Source organism: Peromyscus californicus, unplaced genomic scaffold (genome assembly GCF_007827085.1).
Source record: "Peromyscus californicus insignis strain IS unplaced genomic scaffold, ASM782708v3 Scaffold_22__1_contigs__length_63687245, whole genome shotgun sequence".
Classification (NCBI taxonomy): domain Eukaryota; kingdom Metazoa; phylum Chordata; class Mammalia; order Rodentia; family Cricetidae; genus Peromyscus; species Peromyscus californicus.
Window position 1 is genome coordinate 49,785,514 of NW_026294525.1, and position 24,923 is coordinate 49,810,436.

The following is a 24,923-nucleotide window of genomic DNA, read 5'->3' on the forward strand; positions in this document are numbered from 1 at the left end:
TAACATGAGTATAAACTTATTAATTATAGTAACTATACTGCACTAACACATGTGTGATGCTATTATAAGAGTAACAGTAGTCTCAGGACACCCATGAACTCTATGTAACCTTCCCTGGAAGTCTCCCATTCAAGCACTAACCAGGCCTGATTCCACTGAGCTTCCAAGATTAGACTAAATTGAAAACATTCAGAGCAGTAAGGTTTTAGACAACCTTCCTTGAAAATGAAAAGTATAGGAAAATAATAAAAAACACTCCAAACAAACATAACTGGAAACTCATTGTAGGAGCTTAATATGATAGACTGTGAGCAAGACCATTGCTTAGTTCAGAGCTCCTGGAAGTTTTGCAAGGACAGGAAGACCCCTGAGAGTCCTTTCTGGAGAGAAAGGAACACTCATTTAAAGGTTCAGGTCCTGTGAAGTTAAGACTACAATATTTTTGTCAATAATTAAAATGCTGAAAGTACATTTATAAGATCTTTTTCAGTAGCAACAGTTGTTCATAATAACTTTCTCCTAAACTTTGACCCCCAGAAGGTTAGCATTCAGGAAGCTCAGCTGCTGTCTAACAAACTTAATTAATCAAAAAGTCATTTCCGAGCTGTAACTATGAGTAAAATCGCTTCAAGTGTCCTAGCAAGCCTACAAGTTAATCAAAATGCTAATGCAGTACAAATTAAAGTTGTGATTAACATTTCACAGTAGCTGCTTAAGTGAATTGATCACACAAATGGGTTAAGCATTACTCATTTCCTAAAGCCCCAACCGGGAGAAGGGTTGTTATGTGAGTGTGAGGAGAGGAACTGGGGATAGAAGGATCCTTTACAACAGCACCACACTGTCAATAAACCATCCCTGAGCTGCCATACGAAAGCTTACAGGCAAGTCACCCAGGAGGAAACAGCCTTGCAGATTATATTATAGTCTCTGAAGGGAGATTGCTTGTAAATTCACAGGAGTAAATAAAGGTGTGTAACACCACAAAACATATAGAGTTGTATTAGTTTTGGAACTGCTGAGCCCACTGGCTCTGCTGCATCCCTAGCAAGGATGATGCTTTGTTTTAGGTGATTTTGGTCAATGTACTGAAGAGTTAAGATGAAGCTCTGACTATCTGGACTGAATGTTCACTGAAGTGTGGATATTTTCATTTGGAAGAACAAATCATTAAGGATTAAGTTCATGTAGATTGATTTGCTTTAAATCCTTAGCAAGATTTCACCAAGCTTCTACAGAAAGAAGGGGCCCTTGGCCATCTGGGCAAGAAAGAAGCCTGAATTAGACCCCACCCAGGTCTCTTATGAGTTTGATAAGGTCACATGAAAATGTTTATAGTAAATGGACTACATGTATTGGTAGACAATTCAAAATTTGGCAGCAGAAAATCTTTTAAGTTGTGGGAAAACTTGCACACACTCACACTCACACACACACACACACACACACACACACAAATCTACTCTTCCTACCATCTCCTATTAAACAACTAGAAAGAAAAAACCCAAAATATTTATTTTATTTGTTCGTGATGAACAGGTATCTCCTGCATGCCACACCGTGGCCTAGTCATCTTCCCAGTCAGTAATGTTACAGCTATTAGAAATTAACAGTATAACTCAGCTATGAAACCCTCATATAGTGTTAGCATTCCCTGACACAGACCTGCAAAGCAGACATATTGTTTACATATAAGCTACTTACCTTATTTTATCAAAATGATCTGGAGAGATCTTCTGAAACTTATTGTGCTACCTACTTAAAGAAAAATCTCATTTTGTCTAATTAGAAGCATTTAACATTTGAAAGGATTTAACTAAGAATACAGCAGATTCACCTAACATTTGTAATATCAAAACATTCTTGCAAGTATTGGATTAAGGATTACACCAAGTACTTCCTATTTAATCTTGGTAATACCTGGACTACTTTCACTGCTAATTGTACTTGGCTCTAAAAGACTAAACCCCACTCATTCAGACGATTGTGACATTTTTCAATATACTCCCATTCACCAAGCCCATGCTAGTGAACATGAGGTAAACACACTCACTTTCCTCTATGGTACTTGATTCTTTGGGAATCAAATATTTTTACATGTAACCTCCACAACATGAATGAATCATCTACTAATGAAATCTAGACTAGCACATTTACAGTTATACTATCTTTCATTCAAAATTGTTCTTTTTTCCTATGTTTCCCTTTTGTGGCACAGAATGTAACTCAGATATTTTATTCCCTCCTCTTCACATACTCGAACATATGGACACATACTTACAGAAACCTATGTATTGTTTATTCGTTAGCATATTTAACAACAGTGAAGCTGGGGATACAGCACAGTGGGTAGTGCCCTGGCCATAACATACTAGAGGTTCAAAGTGTGATCCACTGCAACCTCTAACAATAGATTAGTGGAGGCACGTAAGCCTGTAATGTAATCTTTGCCACTTCTAAGGTGGAAGCTAGAGAATCAGGACTTTAGGCTCATGTCTGGTCTAAGTCAGAGACCCACCTCATTAGGCTAGATTAGACCCTGTATCAGATCAAGAAAAGAAAACAAAAAGGAAAAAAATAGATTGAAGATGAAATGTTGTGCTTTCAGAATTAACGTGAGTTATAGAAAATACAGAGTCATTGATATGTAGCATACATTTATCTTATCAGAAGTTGTTATAAAAAAGTCATTATTATTTTGATCTTTAGGCTAAACAACCCAACTGCGTCAATGAACTTTTAAAGATTTGTTTTTGCAAATTCAAGTACTTATCTAAATAGAGAAAGGTATGTCATTCCAAAACAACTACATGTTCCCTTCCTCTGTTTATGCAGTTGGTTAAAATTATTAGTATTTTTTTTTTAAAAATCTGAAAACAGATCTACCATAAGATCCAGGTATACCACTCTTGGGCATAGACCCAAAGAACTCTACATTCTACTACAGAGACACTTGCTCATCCATTTAATGCTGCTCTATTCATAATAGCCTGAAATTGGAAACAGCCTAGATGGCTATAAACTGATGAATGGAGAAGGAAAACGTGGTACATTTACACAATGGAATGTTATTCAGCTATTAAGAATGAAATTATGATATGCAGGTAAATGGATGAAGGTTGAAACAATCATCATAAGTGAAGTAACCCAGACCTACAAAGAACTAGAATGTAGCTAGTAAAGGGCAAGGAAGGAGGAGATCTTCCAAAGAAGAGAAAATAAACTATAGCATTATAAAGGGATAAAGGAGAAATTAGAAGAGGAGGATTAACTGGAGAGGGTAATGGGAGGGCGGAGTAGAGGGAATATCAGAAAGGTCAACTAAACTAAAGGTCTTTGAAAAGCCGTATGTAAATCTACTATTGTAGAAGATTCCTAAAATATATACATATATAAATGAAATTTAAACAGATTTAAAAAATAATGGGAAACAGTGCCAGAACCAGACACCATATACTTCCAAAAAAAAAAAAAAATCCCAATACTAGGCATGGGTTGCTTTTTTTTGAATCACTGGCCAAAGCACAGACACCCAATGAAACATTACAGGCTATTGACAATGTTATTGGTTATCTTCCACAATCTGATAGCAAACACTGTTGAAGACATCACTTACTGAGTCACCAGAATTGGAGAAATTGAGCTGGTGCTCAGCTAGAAGCTTCACCCCTACTAACATTCATAGTGCTGGAAGGGGATATATACATGTTATTAGAAGAGAAACATAATCACTGATCTCGTTCAGCTAAGAACCTTGTAAGCTACAACAGTGACCTGCCTGCAAGAGATGCCCAGTAGGACAGCAGTGGCACAACTCCTAATGACATATTGCTATACACACAGAGAACACCGCTGAATCCTTATCACAGCAGCTTTTTGCAGCAGACGGCAATTGGACAACACACACAGAGTAAAAGACTTTGAAGTACTCAGCCCTAAATGGGATATCTATATCACACCTTTCCCTTCTCAAGGTTCAGGGATCTATGCAGAAGAGGAGGCTTAAAGGTTGTAAGAGCCAGAAGTGATGGATGACTCAAAAGAAACAGTATTTTCCAAACACAACAGGTTTTATTCTCATATGAACTCACAGACACCATGACAGCACACACAAGAACTATGGAAAGAAAAGAAAAGAAAAAAGAAAAGAATTGATAAGTTCAAACTAGAGAAAATCCCAGCATGCAGAAGGGGAAATATGCAGAGTCCCTATCTCTATTCAAGAAACTACTGACAACTGATAGCTGCTAGGAGGGATAAAATCAGTTTTCTTCAATGGTGTCTGTGACTGAATACATTATTAGCTACAACACAGAGCAGGAACACAAAGCTCAAGAACCTTTTCTCAGTGTTGTGGTGATATTTTGCTTGTGTTCTAACAAATAAAGCTTGCCTGGAGATCAGAATGCTAGCTACTAGAGGCCAGGCAGTGGTGGCATACATATGCCTTTGATCTCAGTACTTGGGAGGCACACACCTTTAGTCCCAGCACTTGGGAGGAGGGAACTGGAAGTGATATGGCTGGGTGAGGGGAGAGAGAAAGTAATAAGGCAGGATAGAGACAGGAGCTTGTCCCTTCTAGTCTGAGGATTTGGTAGAGGTAAGAAGTGGTTGTGGCTTGTTCCTTTGTCTCTCTGATCTTTCAGCATTTACCCCTCTATCTGACTCTGGGTTTTTATTATTAAGACCAATCAGAATACATGCTACACAGTATCATTTATTACATTTTATAGTTAGCATGATCAAGAACAGGGTTTCAAAGGTGAAACCACGGCCAACTGATTCCATTATAACACAATTAACAAATTAGAATCTTTTAACCTATTTTTAAGAACTAGAGTATATAGAGTAATTTTTACTTTTGTTATAATTGATGTAAATGGAAATGTCAATAATAGTAAAATATTAAAAGAAAAAAAACTATGACAAAAAACCAGCTGAATAAAAAACAAATTTGCACACATACAGAATAACTTTGATATGTAATTTATAAGTGAATATGATAAAAAAAACAAGGCTGCATTATACTTTCTGGCTTGAATCCAGGAGAATTTCTGTTATTGCAACTCTATTTTCTTTGGTGAAAAACTTCCCCAAACGCTGTTAATCCAGCTACAGTTTTCATAATCTTAAGAATGGCTCAAATAAAAGATATGCTTCTATGAAACAAAAGGCACAAAAATCCCTTTAGTAGTAAATTACTATGATGATGGAGAGCATCTTAGATTGAGAAGATGAAGGTACACCTACTTTCTTGAGCCTTCTAGGCGTTTTCCTTTATATTTATTAGGAAGGCTCCACTTGTGCTACTTTGATAGACACCAGAATTTAAGCCCCTTGCTCTGGGCAGCAGAGGAGCAGAGGAAATTTATAGGTAAAGCTCCTGGTACTGAGTCCAAACCATAGACTGCATGAGCATGTTCAGGTGCCATGTGAGCAATAATATATTTTTCAAACAGCCAGAAGGGCTACAGCTTGGAAAATGGCTTGAACTCAATGCTTTCTAAGAGTCAGAGCATCCACCCTACATCAAATGGGAAAAGAGTGAAAAATCAGAACTGCCAAACAATCATAGGAACATTAGCAACCTGACTTGTTCTCCACATTTCCAATACCTAATACTCCTTCCCTTTCCTGGTTTACTTTTATCATAGTATTGCAAACCAATTGCAGGAATGAAAAGATTCGGGCTAAGAAGCTTCCAGGTGGGTTCTAGAAGGCCAAGTTAAGCATTGAAGACCATTAAATATTCTAAGGAATTTGAAGTGAAGAAATATGATTCAGGTACTATAAATTATGCTTGTGAGCAATATCAAATGATGTAATTTATTAAATAAAAAAAGGTCATAAAACAAAATGATAAAAATTAATAAAAGAAAAAAAAAAACCTAGGCAGGCATGTATCTCTGTGTGTGTAAGTATACAAAGCAAAGACCTCCTAAGACAAACTGAGTTGCACATAGCTCTCAATGAGGCTGAAAGCATGGATTTTGCAAGAATAAGAGTTAGCAATTCTTTAACTACATCAGGAGCATTTGGAAACAGAGAAGCCAAGCTAATACATTTTTATTAATGATCAACCGATATTTCTTAAATGACAAAGGAGCTATACATCTAAAAAAGGAGAAAAACTACAATTAGTTTTTGGTGTGAGGTTGAAAGTGTGGGTATCTGATGATAAATATCGATGTTTTTCAGATACATAGAAGGACAAATGGTCATAGATATGTGTGTGAACATCATTAGAATTCTCATTTTGTCTATATAAAGAGCCTAGAAGCAGACACTCAACAAAGTGATAAGGAAGTGCTGCAAGCAGCCAGATTTCAGACTAAAGCACAAGAAACCACAGCAGGATAATGTGAAAGATTCAGACAGAGGCCTGAATGGCTTTTACCAGACAAACTGGGACAATTTGAAAGCAAATAATGATAGCAAACATGTTACTCAAAAGAATAATACAAGCAATTTGAGAGTATACTTGCTTAAATGAAGAAAAATAAATGTGGGAGAGCAGAGTATTCTTCCTTATCATACTTTTTCAGGAATAATGGAATTAGAAAACCACAAGAGTATTAACTGTATTAGGTATGTATCTGCAATGGATGTTGACAAAAATATAGGAAAGGTAATGAGAAACAGGATACTCATATAACCTAAGCACAACTCCCTATAAGATATTTATTAGAGAAAAACACAGTTTCAGAGTGTAGAGGGTAGTGGACACTATTTCAAGTGGTAAAAGTTACTATCATCGGTAATGGCTGCATTCCTGTCATGAACCTCCTGAATGTGATACATCAACAGGGCAAAACATCTCTGTTGTGGTATTCTTGTTAAAATATGGAACATGAATGCAATCACAAGGAAACACTCACTTGGCAAGCTCAAATTGTGGGGCACTACAAAATCATGGCTAAGAAAGCCAAGGACACTAAGGAGATGTAACAAATGAAATGTGGGATCCTACACTGAAACAGATTCCTTTGGCTGAATATGGAAAAGGAAAGTTTTACTGAGTTGGTTATAAATTTTGTGCATGATATTAGATGACAACTATAGTGTTAACCAATTTACTTGCAAGAATAAAAATGTACTTCATTCTGTACCTTTCCTGCAAGCCTTCCTGACCCTAGTGTTCATTAACTGTCTTTGTGGAAAGGATGAAAAAAAGCCATAGCAAACACAAATGAGTATCCAGGGCCACAGCTGAAAACCCAGAACTTTAACCTTGTAAAGCGTGACTAATGAGGAATGATAAATTGTCTTTCTACAGAGGTAGATCATGTGTTAGCCACAAAAGTGTGATGTGTTAAAGTCTTATTTCCCTCTGAATTTCTGATACCCCATGCTTTATTTTACATGGTAACACTTTTGAACAATAAAATGTATTGGGTGTGGTGTCACATGCTTTTTATCCCAGTAGACAGGCAGAGGCAGAATCAGAAGCAGAGAGGTAGAGAGGCAGAGGCAGGTGTATCTTTGTGATTTTAAGGCCAGCCTGGTCTATATAGTGAGCTACAGGATGCCCAGGGTTACATCAAGAGACCCTGTCTCAAAACAATTACAACAATAAAAACCAAAAAACAAACAAAGAATAATAAAAATGTCACAGTTTCTTTATAAAACACTCAAGCATTTTAGAAAAGCAGAAAGCAGAAAACAAAAACCATACTAAACCTGTCACCCAGATATGGGTGCTGTAAAATCTCTCAGTGGAGCCATCTTAGATCTTTTCCTAGGTGTAGGTACTTTGTGTGTGTGTGTGTGTGTATAATTTATCAATAGCACTATTACAAATTATAATTAGTTTGAGAGGTCCTAGGCTATTTTTGAACCTTTACCAATGTAAAGAATGTCATTGTACTTGTAGTGATAGACTTAATGTACCTTTACAAACACTTTTAAAAATTATATATTGTATGACAGGAATATTTAAAAATGTAAAATTCAGAAAGTCAAGATCTCTCATAATTCAACCTTGTCATTGTACATCTTTCATCAAAACCTGCTTCCCTTTGGGCAGGTTCTTTCTTGTATCTGTGCTGGACAAACCCTGAATCATCTTTAGTTTCTCCTGCCTGCTAAAAATTCCTGTTCATTCAGCCAGCTCTTAAAAAAGCTATTCAAGGACCTTTTTGGATCCAACCAGTTCTCATCTACCACACCTATACTATTCAACATTCCTTGACTCACTCTAGAGCACTCAAGGTATTGAAACCTCATTGATAGGGTTTTATACTCTACTTTAATGCTCATGATGATATGAAAAAGCTGTTACAGTGCTCTTCTTTTAAATTATATCACAAGGGTAGATTTTCTTTATAAATTTCAATAAAACAACATTGCAACAAATACTTTATATTGATTGCAAAAGGAGATAATTGGGTCTAGGTGACATTTATTACATTGGGTATCAAAACATTTTGCAAAATATAAAATGTTTTCACTATTCTTTTGTGGGTTTAGAAAGTAATTATTATTTTTGTATAAAAATTATATTAACATGAAAGTACTACTGTTATCTTCAAGTGAAGTACGGAATATTTGAGAATATTGATAGGTATTACTAATATCACTAATGAACCAGTGCTCCAACGCTTTCCCTCTTCAGAGTGAAATCTAAAATCCACACTAAGCTTTAGCTCCTCCCTGAATAGGCTGATCCTATTTTCTCCACAATCTCCACTTCTACTCTTTTTGTGCTATTTCTACCCATCTCTTTTCAATGTTTTTCAGTAGCCATTTTGATTTTCTAATTAGACCAGGAGGCTTCCTACAGGACAGTTTCAGTAATTGCTTCTTGTAAGACAAATTGCTAAATGGTCTTATTAATAAAAAACCCAGAGCCAGATATTGGGGTGAAAACTGAGAGATCAGAGAAGCAGAAAGAAGCCAGCCATGTTCTTACCACTAGGAAATCCTCAGTCAAAGAGAGAGCTTCTTCCTGTATACTCATGCCTACATCCTTTCTGTGCCCTGTCATCTCACTTCCTCTCTCCGCCCAGCTACATCACTTCTTGTCTGTTTGTACAGACATCCAGACCTCTATGGTTAACTAGTGCTGAGAATTAAAGGCATGTCCCACGATGCCTGGCTCTGTTCCCAGTGTGGCCTTGAACTCATGGAGATCCAGATGAATCTCTGCCTCCTGAATGCTAGGATTAAAAGCGTGTGCTACCATTGCCTGACTTCTATGTTTAGTATAGTGGCTGGCTTTTTCCTCTGATCTCCTGATAAGCTTTATTGGGGTGTACAAATAAAATATCACCACAGCTTCTGTGTGGAGAACGTACCCCACCCAAGGCTCTATGATTTCACCTTCCTCCCTCAATTTTAGAGTTTCACTAGGTAGCCAGGGTAGACTCCACTTTGTATATTGCTCAGGTTGGCTGCTAACTCAAGATTCTCCTGTCTTTGCTACCGAAGTGCTGGGATTATAGGTGAGTGCCATAACACTTGCCTTGACTTACATTTTTTTACTTTCAGCCTTTGCCATCTTGAGTCATAAAAGTATGGATTCTTCTGTCTTATTACTATATGCTCAATGCATGTAATGCTCCTGGCACACACTTCTCTTTCAATACATTCTGATTAAAAGTGACTGAAACTGACTTTATAATATATTTTTATTTGTTTTCCCTTAGAAAAGTACTAATTTGATTCACCAGGTGTTTCTCAACAACGGTAGAATAAAAAAGTCTTAAATATAATAAAATTAAAATATGGATACCAGAAAGTCTGTCATACCTGACATACTCTGAGAGCTTGGTCTAAGACCGTTTTGGTATCAGTGTCATAATCTGGGCAGGGCAGCATAGCTCGGCTGAGATGTGCCTGAAGCAAGAGATGCGCTTTGGTGTGAGGACTGTCAAATGAATGAGGATTTAATTCAATGGGAAGACATTTGGCCAATTCGCTGTTTGTATGGTCCTCATTGTGTCTTACTGGCAAGTCTGTGTATTCTTCTGCATCCTGTAAAACAAGACAAATTTCAACTTAATAATCAAAAACATAATAATTAATGCACTTCTCACTGATATTATTTTGTGGTCTGAGAATTGAACATGCCAGGCAAGCACTGTACCTCTCCAGCCACTTCCCAGCTGTGATTAATACACTTTACTTGCTGATATTTAAAACATGATTTATAAAAACCACAAATAACCATATCCCTTCAAATCTTGTTTTATTTAATATTATCATTAATACATAACTAAAGATAATGTACAATAAATTTGAAATCCATGAATACTCATGTTTTTTAAAAGTAAAAAAGTTAATAGAGGACCGACTAGTTGTTATATGTTACTATGACAGTGGGGCCACACCAGGTAACAACCTGAACCCACTGTGTTCCCACTAGGGAACACAGACAATCAATTCCATAAAGTGCAATGAATGCTATGATCTGCTAAGAACAGAGTACTACAGACTCTTTTAATTTGGAGAACCTGCTTTGCTCAGAGGGTCAGGAAAAGCTCTGTGAAAACAGTGAGGCTTTTGATCTTCAAAGAGTGGGACAAACAAAGCAGTGCTGGAAAAGGGTCAGGAACGGGACTAGTGAGGGGAGCAAAGGGCAGAGAACAGGATCATCAATAAAAACTCATCATCAGACTGTTGTGTACTAAATGCTAATCTACTGGCGATATTTTTTTAGAAGCTACTGTAGGTATTTATGACTGACACAATAGAGACCAAAGCCATTATAAATGGAATTAGCCTGTTCTATTAACAGCAGATTTATCTACTTTCTTGGAATATTTTTGTGAAAGAAAAATCTTATTTTTCCAAATATGTAGTTGAGATTCAGCCTACTGCTGTGGATATAAAAGTTCAATACCATCTGCGGCATTGGGGATGAGTAATGTTACATACGGTTTGATATCATTTGGTTAACAGGAAAAGGACGAAGCATACGAAGCAGTGACTCTCAAGGTACTGACCATGGAACACTTGATACTTAGGAAACAAACTAGGTGAGCCTTACGACTGCCTCGCTTACAGTATGGAGCCTTTCCAGGATGTAGTCCAGAAAGGCTCAATCCAAGTAGACCAGGAAGGCTCCCTGAACTGAAATGGAGTCGTAAATCCACAGACATGAAGGTAGCTAAAGGTTATGATTCAGTACTAGAGAAAACAGTTACACATCAAGGGTGGGGGAGTGGAGAACATGTGCACATGAGTTCTAGAAATCAGCAGGAATTCTTCTTTGAGTCTTCATCAGAATACTGTCTAGGCGACCCTTTCTCAGGTTGGAGAACAGTTAAGAAGTAGCAATGAAAATAATTTTATGGTTGAGGGGTCACTAAAACCTGAGGAACTGTATTAAAAGGTCACAGCATTAAGAATGTTGATTAAAAACTGGTCTAGAGAATGTATATTAGAAAATTACCCAAAGTTAGGAGAAAAAAAATCATTGACTTTACAAGGAACGATTTCTCGCATTGAAACAGTGCCTTGCCTAATTTTTATTCCTATCCCACAGAGCAGAAAAATTCACAGTCCATAGGCTACAGGATGGTCTTATTAACTGTACAGTGAGTACTACTCTGGATCTGCCTAAAAAAATCATAAACCATAAAAGCAAGAGATAAAGAGATCACATACTTCCAAGTAAATTAACTAAATTCCAGAACAAAGCTCAGAAAGATTTATAGGCTTACAAAAATTCCTGAAGGTGAAATTAATGATTACCAGGCAAGCAAAATAAAGCAGGAAAACAGTGTAACAGGGAGAATAACCATCTATGGAAACTGATGAGGAACTAACAGACTATAGAACTAACAAAGATACTGAACTGAATGAATGACAATAATTCCAAACAAAAACTATGTATGCAATGAAGTTTTAACATATAACAAAGTAAACTAGATGATTAAAAAGCATTTTTTTCTAGTAGGAGAAAAATGGAAAGATAAGGTTCTTTTATTACTAATAAAGGAATACAGTATCATTTGAGGATAGGACTGTTCAGCTAAAAATGTATTTTAAATCCTAACCATTACAACTAAAGCAGGAAATAATCTAAGAAACATGGCCTGGTCCCCTCCCCAAAAATTACAAAAACAAAATGCAAAACACAAAAATATCAAAGAATAAATGAGGTGTATCAAGTATGTTTTTATACCAGAAGACAAACATGTTAGATTAAACATTTAAATCTAAGGCATATCAACAATCACACTAAGTATAAATGGGTTAAATAACCATAATCAAAGTCAAAGGTTACCTGAACAATAATGCATGACTCAGCTACATTTGGCCTATATACAACATAAATAAATGAATAACACTGAAAGTAAAAGGAGAGAATAAAAAAGATATGCCATGGTAATGTCAGTTGTAACAGGACAGTGGCTATATTAATTTCAGATACAGTGGATTGCTGTGGGATGTTCTGTATGGCAAATGTGTTGCTCTGATTGGTTAGTAAATAAAACACTGATTGGCCAGTAGTCAGGCAGGAGGAAGTATAGGTGGGACAAGGAGGAGAATAAAGCTGGGAAGTGGAAGGCTGAGTCAGAGACACTGCCAGCCGCCACCATGACAAACAGCATGTGAAGATGCCAGTAAACCATGAGCCACATGGCAAGGTATAGATTTATAGAAATGGATTAATTTAAGCTGTAAGAACAGTTAGCAAGAAGCCTGGTACGGCCATACAGTTTGTAAGCAATATAAGTCTCTGTGTTTACTTGGTTGGGTCTGAGCAGCTGTGGGACTGGCAGGTGAGAGAGATTTGTCCTGACTGTGGGCCAGGCAGGAAAACTCTAGCTACAGTGGATTTTAGATGAAGACAATGCATAAAGAAGGCCATTAGTTCTTTGAAGGTCTGGGAGAATTCTGTGCTGAATCCATCCGGTCTGGGGTTTTTTCAGGTGGGAGATTTTTAATTACCACTGCACTATGGCTATGGATCTGTTTAAACTGTTTATTTCATCTTGATTTCACTTTGATGAGTCAAATATAAGATGAAATCCATCCATTTCTTTTAGGTTTTCCAGTTTGGTGGAATACAAATTTTTTTTTTCCTTTTTTCTTTTTTTGGTTTTTCGAGACAGGGTTTCTCTGTGTAGCTTTGCGCCTTTCCTGGATCTCGCTCTGTAGACCAGGCTGGCCTCGAACTCACAGAGATCCGCCTGCCTCTGCCTCCCGAGTGCCGGGATTAAAGGCGTGCGCCACCACCGCCCGGCGGAATACAAATTTTTAAAGTATGTCCTTATGGTTCTCTGGATTTCTTCAGTGCCTGTTGTAATGGCTCCCTTTTCATCGCTGACTTTATTAATTTGGATCCCCTCTTTCTTTTAGTGAGTTTGGTTAGAGGTTTGTCAGTCTTGTTAAATTTTTTTTCAAAGAACCAACTCTTCATTTCATTGATTATTTGTATTGTTTTTGGTGTTGGTTTCATTTCATTGATTTCAGCCCTGAGTTTGATTATTTATTCCCATCTACTCTTTTGGGGTATCATTTTTTCTTGTTTTTCTAAAGATTTTAGGAATATCAGTAAGTCATTAATATGAGATCTTTTTTCATGTGAACCTCCTCTTAGAACAGCCTTCACTGTGCCCTATAGGTTTGGGTATGTTGTATTTTCATTTTCATTGAATTCTAAAACAAAACAAACTTAATTTTCTTTCTTGATTTCTGTCTTGGTCCAATTTTTATTCAGTAGTAAGTTGTTTAGCTTCCATGAGATTGTTTCCTTTCTGCCATTTTTACTGTTGTTGATATTCACCTTAGTCCATGGTGGTCAAAAAGGATGAAGGATGTTCTTTCAATTTTCCTGTATCTGGTAAGAGCTGCTTTGTGTCCTAATATCTGATCTATTCTGGAGAAAGCTTCATGAGCTACAGAGAAGAAAGTGTACTTTTTAGCGTTTGAGTGGAATATCCTGTAGATGCTTGTTAGGTCCATTTGATTTATGATGTTATTTAACTCAAGAATTTCTCTGGTTAGTAAATTTTCTCTGGATGACTTTTCTATTAGTGAGAGTGAGGTATTGAAGTCATTTACTATCACTGGGTAAGGGTCAGTATGTGATTTTAGATGTAACAGTGATCTTTTATGAAGCTGGATGACCTTGTATTTGGTGCATAAGTGCTTATAATTATAATATTATATCCTCTTGGTGGATTTCCTTTAATGAACATATTGCATCTTTTGATTCATTTTAGTTTGAAGCCTATTTTGTCAGATATTAAAATAGCTTTGCTCAAATGGATGGAACTCGAAAAAATCATCCTGAGTGAGGTAACCCAGACTCAGAAAAGACAAACATGGTATGCACTCACTCATAAGTGGACATTATATGCAAAGAAAAGGATAACTAAGGTACAATCCACAGACCCAGAGAAACTAGGTAGCAATAAGGACCCTAAGAGGGACAAGTGAATAGCCCTGGGAGGGGGAAATAGATGAGCTTTCCTGGGTAAACTGGGAGGTGGGAGAGGGAAGGGGATGGAGGATGAGAACAGGATGGTTGAATAGGGGGAGGGACAGAGAGGGAGAGCAATGAAAGAGATATCTTGATAGAGGGAGCCATTATGGAGTTAGGAAGAAACCTGGTTCTAGAGAAATTCCCCGGATTCGACAAGAACGATCCCAGTTAAGATTCCTAGCAATAGTGGAGAGGATGTCTGACTGGCCTTTCCCTGTAATCAGAGTGGTGACTACTCTAACTGTCATCACAGAGCCTTCAAACAGTGACTTATGGAAGCAGATGCAGAGATACACAGCTAGGCACTGGGTGGAGCACCTTGAATCCTGCTGAAAAAAGGGAGGTGAGATTGTATGAGCAGGGGTGGTTAAGACATGATGGGGAAACCCACAGAGACAGGGGACCCGAGCTAGTAGAAGCTCATGGACTCTGGACTGACAGCTGGGGAACCTGCAGGGGACTGAACTAGGCCCTCTGAATGTGGGTGATAGTTGTGTAACTTGGTCTGTCTGTGGGGCCCCTGGCAGCCAGACTAGGATTTATCACTGGTGCATGAACTGCTTTTTGGAGCCTATTCCCTATGGTGGGATACCTTGCTCAGCCTTGATGCAAGGGGGGCAGGGCTTGGGCCTGCCTCAACTTGTGTCAAGACTTTGTTGACTCCCCATGGGAGGCCTTACCCTTTCTGAGGAGTGGATGGGGGAGGGGGGTTGTGCATAGATGCAATTCTAAACGGTCTTATTAAATAAGAAACATAGAGCCAAATCAAGAGTTAAAAGCCCAGAGGTCAGAGCAGTAGCCAAGAGCTAAGACCACCTTATCTTACCACTCGCTGTCATCCCTCCCCTGAGAGAGACCTGCTTCCTGTGTCCTGTCTTTTTATTGCCTTTCTGTTCCGCCTTCTCATTGGCTCTAAACCCAACCACATGACTTTCTCGTTAAGAGACCTCCAGGTCTCTATGGTTGGTACTAGGATTAAAGGCCTGTGTCACCATGCTGGCTGTGTCCTTGAACACAGAGACTCTGCCTGCCATGTGATCGGATTAAGGGAGTGTGCTACCACTGCCAGATTTCTGCTAAATGGCTTGCTATTATCTCTGATCCCCAGGCAACTTTATTTATTAACACACAAATAAAATCACATTTCAGCACAAATAAAGTATCACTATAGGGGTGGAGTAGGGAAGAGGTGGGAGGGAGAGGGCGAGGAGGGGAAACTGAGGTTGGTATGTAAAATAAAAAAAATTAAAAAGATAGCTATGCCTGCTTTCTTTTTGGTTCCATTTGCTTGGAATACCTTTTTTTAATCCTTTTATTCTAAGGAATTATCTATCATTTCCTGGGGGAAACAGAAGGGTGGATTCTGTTTTCTAATCCAATCTATATCTTTAGTCTGTGTCTTTTTTATAGGGAATTGAGAATAATAGTAATAACAATTATCAATTAAATAATAAATTGCTATTATTAAGAACAGTTATTAATAATAGCATTAAGGGTTGAGCAGTATTTTTTAACTCCTGTTATTTTGTTGCTGTGGTGTCCCCTCCTCTTGGTTGACTGCTCTGGGAATACTCATTCCTTGTGTCCTCTAGGACGTAGCTAACCTTCTCTTTAGACTTAAGTTTTCCTTCTTGTGCCTTCTGTAGAGATTACCTGGTAGACAGAAATTGCTTAAATTTGTTTTATCATGAAATGGTTTTCTTCCCCTTCAATTCATAGCTGTGTCAGGTATAGTAGTCTGTGTTGTGGTCTCTCAGAGTTTGCAGAACATCTGTCCAGGCCCTTCTGGCTTTCAAAATCTCCACTGAAAAGTCAGGTCCTTTCTCTTGCAGCTCAAATATCCTTTCTTTGTTCTTTACATTTCATGTTTTGATTATTATGTGTCATGTGAGTTTTTTTCTGGTCCTGTCCATTTGTGTTCTGTACTCTTCTGTGCCTTGAGAGACATCTCTTTAGATTAGGGAAATTTTCATATATGATTTTGCTAAAAATATTTTCTATGTCTTTGACCTGGGCTGCTGCTTCTTCTTCTGTATCTGTATTTTGTAGCTTTGGTCTATTCATAGTGTCCCAGTCTGTTTTTTAGCTTTAACATTTTCTTTGGCTGAGCTATCCATTTCTTTTACCTTGTCTTCAAGAACTGAAATTCTCTCTTCCCTGTCTTTTAATCTGTTTGGTGACACTTACTTCAGAGATTTTTGACTTGCTGAGTTTTTCATTTCCAGTTTTATTTCAGCTTGGCTTTTTTTTTTTTTTTAAAGTTTGGCTTTTCTTTAGGTATACTATTTCTTTGTTAAATTTTACTTTGATATCTTGAATTATCATTATTTCATTTAACTGTGTTTTGATTGCCTTCACTGAGGTATTTATTAATATCCTCTTTAAGGCTCATGAACATATTTACAACAGCTATTTTGAAAGTTCTTGCCTTGTGCTTCAGCTAAATTACTTCTCTCGGAGAATGTTACAATAGGAGTGCTAGTTTCTGAAGGAGGTATATTATCTTGGTTCATGTTTCTGTTTTTGCAACGGGATCTAGGCATCTGGAGTTACAGTACTTGTGGTGTTTCTTCTTGTGGTCTTGCCTTAGTTGGTAATCATTTTGTATTTTGGTTGCAGTTACACCAATTTGACAGGCTGTGGAGCAGAATGATGCTTGGTTTTCAGTATTGGAGCCACTCTGCATTTTACAGTTCAGATTCCATGGAGTCTGTGGTCAGTGCAATGGGTGGGGTGGGTCATAGGCTAGCAGGAGGGTGAAGAGGACTGACTCTAGAGGTTTCTTAAGTAGGACTTGGGGTCCTGTGGGTCTGGCCACAGATGGTGGCAATAGAAATTGAAGGAATATTTCTATTTTTTTTTTTACAAAGTCCCTATTAGCTTGATATGAAAACAAAGACTTAACAAATAGAGAATAATATAGACCAATATCCCTAATGTACGTAGGTTCAAAACTTCTCAATAAAATCATTGCAAACTGAATTCAAGAACACATGTAAAAGATTATCTACCATGGCTAAGCTGGCTTCACTGCAGAGATGCAGAGATGGTTTAACATATATAAACCAATAAACATAATCCCCACATAAACAGAATAAAAGACAAAAACAATGTGGTCATTTCAATAGATGCAGAAAAGGCCTTTGACAAAACTCAACACCCCTTCAATAATGAAAGTACCAGGGAGACTAGGTATACAAGGGACATATCTCAATATAATAAAGGCAATTTACAGCAAGACCACAGCCAACATCACTTTAATAAAGAGAAACCCAACACATTTCCACTAGCACTAGGAACAAGGATGTCCATCCTCTCCTCTATTCACTATAGTACTCTTAGCTGGATGCTGTGGGATGTTCTGTATGCTCTGAATGTGTTGCTCTGATTGGTTAATAAATAAAGTGCTGATTGGCCAGTAGCCAGGCAGGAAGTATAGGCAGGACAAAGAGAGAGGAGAAGGCTGGGAAGTGCCGCGCCATGAGAAGCAGATGTTAAGATACCGGTAAGCCACGAGCCACATGGCAACTTATAGATTAATACAAATGGGTTAATTTAAGATATAAGAACTAGATAGCAAGAAGCCTGCCATGGCCATACAGTTTATAAGTAATATAAGTCTCTGTGTATTTACTTGGCTGCGGGACTGGCGGGTGAGAGAGATTTGTCCTGACTGTGGGCCAGGCAGGACCAGGAAAACTTCAGCTGGAGCAGTAGGACAACTGAAGGAGATCAAGGTGACACAAGTACGAAAGGAAGAAGTTAAAGAATCCTTATTTGCAGATGACATGATTATATATATACAATAAAGACCATAAAGACTCCCTCAGGAACTTTCCAGAGCTGATAAACACTGTCAGCAAAGTACCAGAATACAAAATTAATATACAAAATTAAGTAGCTACAGCTTTCAGGCACCATGAGCTAGAAAATAATTTAAATTCTTAACTAATCCAAATAGTAATGTAACCAAATAACAACTTATGCAGGGCTGACATACATGAGATACCAGGAGAGCCCAAAGATCAACAGTGAAAAGGGCCACTGAATTCTACTCCCTCTCCTAGTGCACAGTTTCGGCAGGCGATCACAAACTAAACTCATCCTGAAGGAGTGGCTCTTTAAAGAGCAGGATCCAAGGTGGAGGAACCACCATGTCTGGAGGAGACTTGGAGCCAGGCCACTACTATGTGGGTATTGTTGTTGGAATGCGTAGTGTTTATGCAGTTCTGGTGGGTGAGATAGGGGTCCTTTTGGCTTTTACAGAGCAGCCAATTAAGAAGTGGGAGCCCTTGCTGAACCACTAGGAGTAGTCCTCTTAGGACACCTGGGCTTCATGTTCCTTGTCACAAAAAAAGTTGCTCAAGTGACTGATGTAAGCTGAATTGGAGGACTTGACTTGGATAAGTAGTTTTATTCTTCACTAGTAAACCATGAAGTGGATTCCCATCAAAACATTATCATGTGGTTGGACCATCAAGTAGTCAACCAGGGTCCACAGGATTAAGAGACATGTTGTCCTGCAGTATTGGGTAGTATGATGGAGATCCAGGAGAATTTGAGACATGCTGGAATTAAGTGGGGGATTTCTTTTTCTCCAAGACTTATCATGGGAAGGGAATAAGAGTCATAGCATGGACACTCTGCTTGTTGGTACACAAATGGATATACTCTGGAGAGAAAGACTGGGATCACAGCTTCTGGAAGATGACTGGTTTGGAAGACCTCATTGGTGTAAATTACAGCAAAATGAAAACCAAGTGCTGCCTCCTGGAGGGGCTCTCTGAAGTAGGCTCATTCCAGAGGCAGCCAAAAAGCTCTGGGATTGCAGCAGCAGCCTCCGTCATTGACACCCATGTAGTAGGACTAAGTAATCTCTTTTTTACTGCCCATCACCAGGTCTGTGGGTTCTTGGGGTAAACAGAACACTGCTAAGAACCTAGGACACTTTTTTGTTTGTACAGTAAAGGTTAAAGAATGATGGGTAAAGGTGTAATAATGAAAAGCTTTATACAGTTAGGCATATGGATAGAATCAGAAACTTTTCATTAAACATATCATAATATATACATTAATCTATAATCTTACAATCTTTCAGCCCCCTGTTCCATAATTATCCGTGAGTCTTAGGTGCAAGAGTATGTTGCAGTTTAGCATTTGGGACTGGGCTCCATAAATCTGCATTTCGATTGGAACAAGAAGTTAGCTGTGAGGTTATGTTTCCTAGGAATGTCAGAAGCTACAACTATAAAGTCTCAGCAACATGACTGCCTAAACATTACGTGAACGAGTACAACACCAAGAGACACACTAATGTAGACGGAAAAGCTTATCAGGCCTTACTTATACACAAAAAACTATAAGTAACTAATGAATGTTGAGAGAAGGAAAAACTGTCTTTCCCAAGGAAGAGCACAGCAACTGGTCCTATACCAAATGGTCAGCCCTAAAAACATATACTTACAAGTAACATTTACAGACTGAGCAGGTTGTGTTTATACATTTAGGAATAGGAATGCACAAACATGCACATATATATGTAATAACAGTTAATGAAAAAAGGCCATACCATGGACAAAATCTAACACCTCTTCATGATAAAAGTTCTGGAGAGATTAGGGATATATGGAAAAGAATTCAACATAATAAAGGCAGTTACAGCAAGCTCATAGTCAACATTCACTTAAATGGAGAGAAACTCAAAGTAATTTTAATAATTAGGAAGGATACAAAGTTGTTTATTCTCTCCATACCTACTCAGTATAGTTCCTGAAGTCTTAGTTAGAGCAATAAGACAACTGAAAGAGACCAATGGGATATAAATTGGAAAGGAAATCAAAGTACGATGTGACACTATACATAAATAAGCCCCCAACTTCTACTCTGGCAAAGTAGCTGGATATAAAATTAACTTCCAACAATCAGTAGCCCTCCCATATACAAATGGCACATGAACTGAGAAAGAAATTAGGGAAATAACACCTTTCACATAGCCTTTTGTGGGATATTTGAGGGATATTTGATTGCACTGTGAAACTGTGAAATTGTTTTAATAAAATCAACCTTGGATCAGGGGGAGGAGCCAGCAACAAGCTGACAAGAGAGAGCAGAGGACCCAGGAAGACGGACAGAGAAGCACAGGAAGGAGTAGGCAGGGACTTAGAGATTCGCAGGCCTTCTGGTTTAGGACGGGTAGGGAGACATTCTCTTGCTGGGTCCCCAGCCAAAAAGGAAGTTAGTTAGTTGCTGCTTAGCTTCTCTGATCTAGCAGGTTTCCACCCCAACATCTGACTCCTGAGTCTTTGTTGGTAAATAGAACAACTTAGATAAAAACAATAGCCTCAAATAATATAAACTATCTCGGAGAAACTCTTAACAAAGCAAGTGAAAGACTTCTACAATGAAAACTTTAAGACACTGAACAAAGAAAGTAAAGAAGATATCAGAAGGTGGAAAGACTTTCCATGCTCATGGATCGGTAAAATTAATATAGTAAACATGGCCACCCTACCAAAAGCAATCAATGCAATCCCCATCAAAATTCTAACACAATTCTTTACAGATCTTGAAAAAGAAATTTTCAGCTTCATCTAGAAACACAAAAACACAGGATAAAATAATCCTGAAAAGCAAAGAAACATGCCCAAATTCAAGTTATACTACAGAGCTATAGAAATAAAAACATTATGGCACAAAAAGAGACAAATTGATCAATGAAACTGATTGAAGAACCAGACATAAATCCATACATCTATGGACACCCGATTTCTAATAAAGAGGCCAGAAATACACACTTAAAAAAACAAAACAAAGTATCTGGTTAGCTAAAACCGGTGTGTTCCCAAAGTCAAAGTACCAAATGGAGCTTCCTCCTCCCCATTGACTGTAATGGAAGACTGTTCCCATACAGGGACCTCTTGCTGACATTAGGTAACCCATGTCCTTGTTCTTGATGTATATAATAGAGTGCTGAGTGTCTAGGCTGCTGTTGGTGCATATCCCTTGGAGCACATGGCCTACTCCATTCCAACTTTTCTGTATGTGTATCTGTCATTTCTTCATTCCCAAGTTAGTCCTTAAGTCATGCAAATTAAAGGAAATTCTTCATTTAAAAAAAAAAAAACCGACAGCATCTGCAACAAATGATGATGGTCAAATTGGATGTCAGCTTGTAGAAGAATCCAAATAACTCCAAACCCATCAAAGATCTCAACATAAAACCAGATACACTTACATAATGGAATATCACTCAGCCATTAAAAAATTAAATCATGAAATCCATAGATAAAAGTATGAAACCAGAGAAAAACCATCCTGAGTGAGGTATCCCAGACCCACAAAGGCAAACATGGTATGCATTAACTTGTATGTTGATATTTGCTGTTAAGTCAATGATAACCAAGCTACAATATGTAGAACCACAGAGGTCAGTTATAGTGCAAGGGACTATCAGGGACAGATAAATCTCATTAGAGAAGGGAAACAGAACAGGTACAGATAGTTATGGATGTATAGGGAGGGGGCTGGAATGGGAGGATCAAGTGAGGAGGAGGAGGAAGAGGGGGATGAGGATGGGAATACAGGGAGAAAAAGCTAAAATTGAGGGCTATATGTAGTATTGAAAAATAATACAGTAGAGCTTTCTGAAATATGAGAAAGGCATTCTAAATGAAATCACTAAATGAGGGAGAGAGAGCCCTACTTGGCCATTTCTTGTCACCAAATGAAACTTCCAGAACCAAAATTAGGTTACATCTAATTGCATTGTTGGCCAAAGGGGTCCCATGGGAACCCACAAACAACCTAGGCTGTTGTCAGGACTATAGGTTGCTTTCTAAAAACTGATAGTGATACCCTAATTCCTGAAGACAACTCTTGAACATAGAGAAGTAGAGCTGGTGCCCACATGAAGCCTTCATCCATATATTCTAGACTCTTTGCTACAGGAAGGTAGTCTGCATGCTACCAAAAGAGAAACATCATCAAGTCAACCACAAACACTTTGATTTATAATGGTGTCCTACCTGCAAGATATTCTATTGTCAATGGTGGCACAAAGCTTGTGACAGTAACCAACCAGTATCTGATTTGACTTAAGGCTCACTCCATGGGGTGGAACACATGCCCAACATTGCTTTGGTGACTAAGAACCTGAGTCTAGATAGCCCAGGGACCTAGGGTAAAACCAAATACGACTGTTCTTAACAAAATAAATTAGCATTAACTCCTAATTAACTCTATACTCATAGATCAGTGTCTTGTTTTGCCATCATCAGAGAAGCTTCCTTGTGTGGCACATGGGAACAAATACTGTGACCCATAGTCAGACATTATGTAGAGAATGAGAGACCTTGGAACAGTTAGTCCTAAACAGGATGTCTCCACAAAAGCCCCTCGCTCAGAACCCAGGGACCTCTGTGGAAAAGTAGGTAGAAAGAGTGTAAGAGCTAGAGGAGATGGAAGTCATCAGGAGAACAAGGCCCTCTAAATCAACATGAGCAACAAACTCACAGAGACCGAGGTAGCATGGACAGGACCTGCTCAGGTATGCACCAGGTCCTTTGCACATATGTTATATTTTCTAGTATAGTGTTCTTTTTTGGGGGATTCCTGAGTGTGTGAATGAGTGCATCTCTGTTTCTTGTGCCTTCTCTTGGGCTCTTTTCCTTTTTTTTTTTTTTGGTTCAACTTCAATTTGTTAGTTTATATATTATATTATATTATATTATATTATATTATATTATATTATATTATATTATATTATATTATATTATATTCCCCTAAAAGCCTGTTTGTTTTCTAATGAGAGACAGAAAGGGAATGGATCCTGATGGGAGGGGAAGTAGAGAAGAGGAGTAGAGGGAGGGCAAACCTTAATATCAGCATATGTTATTATGGAAAGGAAAATTAGAAAAAATGCCATGAACTTGAAATAGAGCAAGAAGGGGTATATGGAAAGGTTTTAAGGTAGGAAAAGGAAGGGGGAACATGGCGTAACTATATATTATCATCTCAAAAAGGTAAAAATAAGGAATAACTTAATTTAAAAAACTCAATGGCCTCCCTATCAACAGACAGCAGACATATTGGGAATGAAACCAGGGAAGAAGTTCCTTTCACAGCAGCATTAAAAAATGTTGGAATAACTCTAAGCAAGCAAGTGAAAGACCTGTTCAATAAAAGCTTTAAGATACTAAAGAAGGAAACTGAATAAGACCATCAGAAGACAGAAAGACCTCCAATCCTCATGGAGCAGTAGGATTAATATTATGAAAATGGCCATCCAACAAAAAGCAATCTACAGAGTCAATGCAATCCCCACCAAAATCCAACACAATTTCTTCATAGAAATTAAAAAAAAAATCTTAATGTTTATATGGAAAAACAAAGAAACCCATTATAGTCAAAACAATCCCGAATAATAAAAGAACAGCTTTTATATCAACATTCCAAATTTCAGGAAGTATTACAGAGCTATAAAAATAAAAACAGAATGGCATTGACATAAAAAAAGACACATTGATCAATGGAATAAATTGAAGACCTAGATGTCACTCCATGGATCTACCAACACTGAGTTTTGACCAGCCAAATATACACTGGAGAAGAGACAGCATCTCCCACAAATGGTGCCAGTCAAACTGGATGGCTGCATATAGAAGATGAAAATAGGTCCTTATCTATTACCCTGTACAAAACTCAACCCCAAATGGATCAAGGACCTCAACCTAAGACCAGATATCTCAAATCTGATAGAATAGAAAGCAGGGAATATATCTGAACTCACTGGCATATGAAAGGACGTTCTGAACAGGATCACAATAGGGCAGGCATTTAGACTAGAAATTAATAAATGGACTTCATGAAGCTACAAAGCTTCTTTACAGCAAAGGACACCATCATTGAACAGAATGCGGAATGGGAAAAAATTTACCAATTATACATTTGACAGTGGGTTCATTATCTAGTATATACAAAGAACTAAACATAATGAACATCAAGAACACAACCCATTTAAAAATAGGTATAGAACTAGAGAGTTCTCAAAAAGACGAAAATAACAAATGGCTGAGAAACCATAAACAATATTCAACATCTTAAACCATCAGGGAAATGCAAATTAAAAGTACACTGAGGGCTGAGCCCCTATTGCTGGAAACACTGGATGCTTAACAAAGGACTTAAATGATTTGAGCTGGATCTGACCTGAATGCCTCTTTCCTGTGGTCTTGCTTCCATAGTTTCAGAAAACAGGACAAAAGTTCAAGGAGGGAAGCAATTAAACAGTCAAACACAGCTGCAACATGTATGATCTATGATACTCACCAGCACTGCAAAATATGCATAAAAGTGCAATAAGGATCACTCACATATTAGTGGCAACCAATGGCTGTCTAATTGGATGTAAGCCCCACTCTACATGAGGGAAATCACACTTGGTTCTAGAAACTGAGCCAACTTCCTGGGGCTAGTGGGGTCATGG

General features: G+C 37.9%; 1 protein-coding gene across 5 annotated transcripts in view; it reads right to left on the reverse strand.

The window, feature by feature from the left end:
- Positions 1-24,923, reverse strand: part of Ascc3 (activating signal cointegrator 1 complex subunit 3) — a 337,712-nt gene that overhangs the window by 21,679 nt on the left and 291,110 nt on the right. For all 5 annotated transcript variants that reach the window (XM_052751374.1, XM_052751375.1, XM_052751376.1 and 2 more), the window contains one exon: positions 9,751-9,975. In XM_052751374.1, the coding sequence (XP_052607334.1) occupies positions 9,751-9,975 (225 nt within the window). The remainder of the gene's footprint in view (positions 1-9,750; positions 9,976-24,923) is intronic.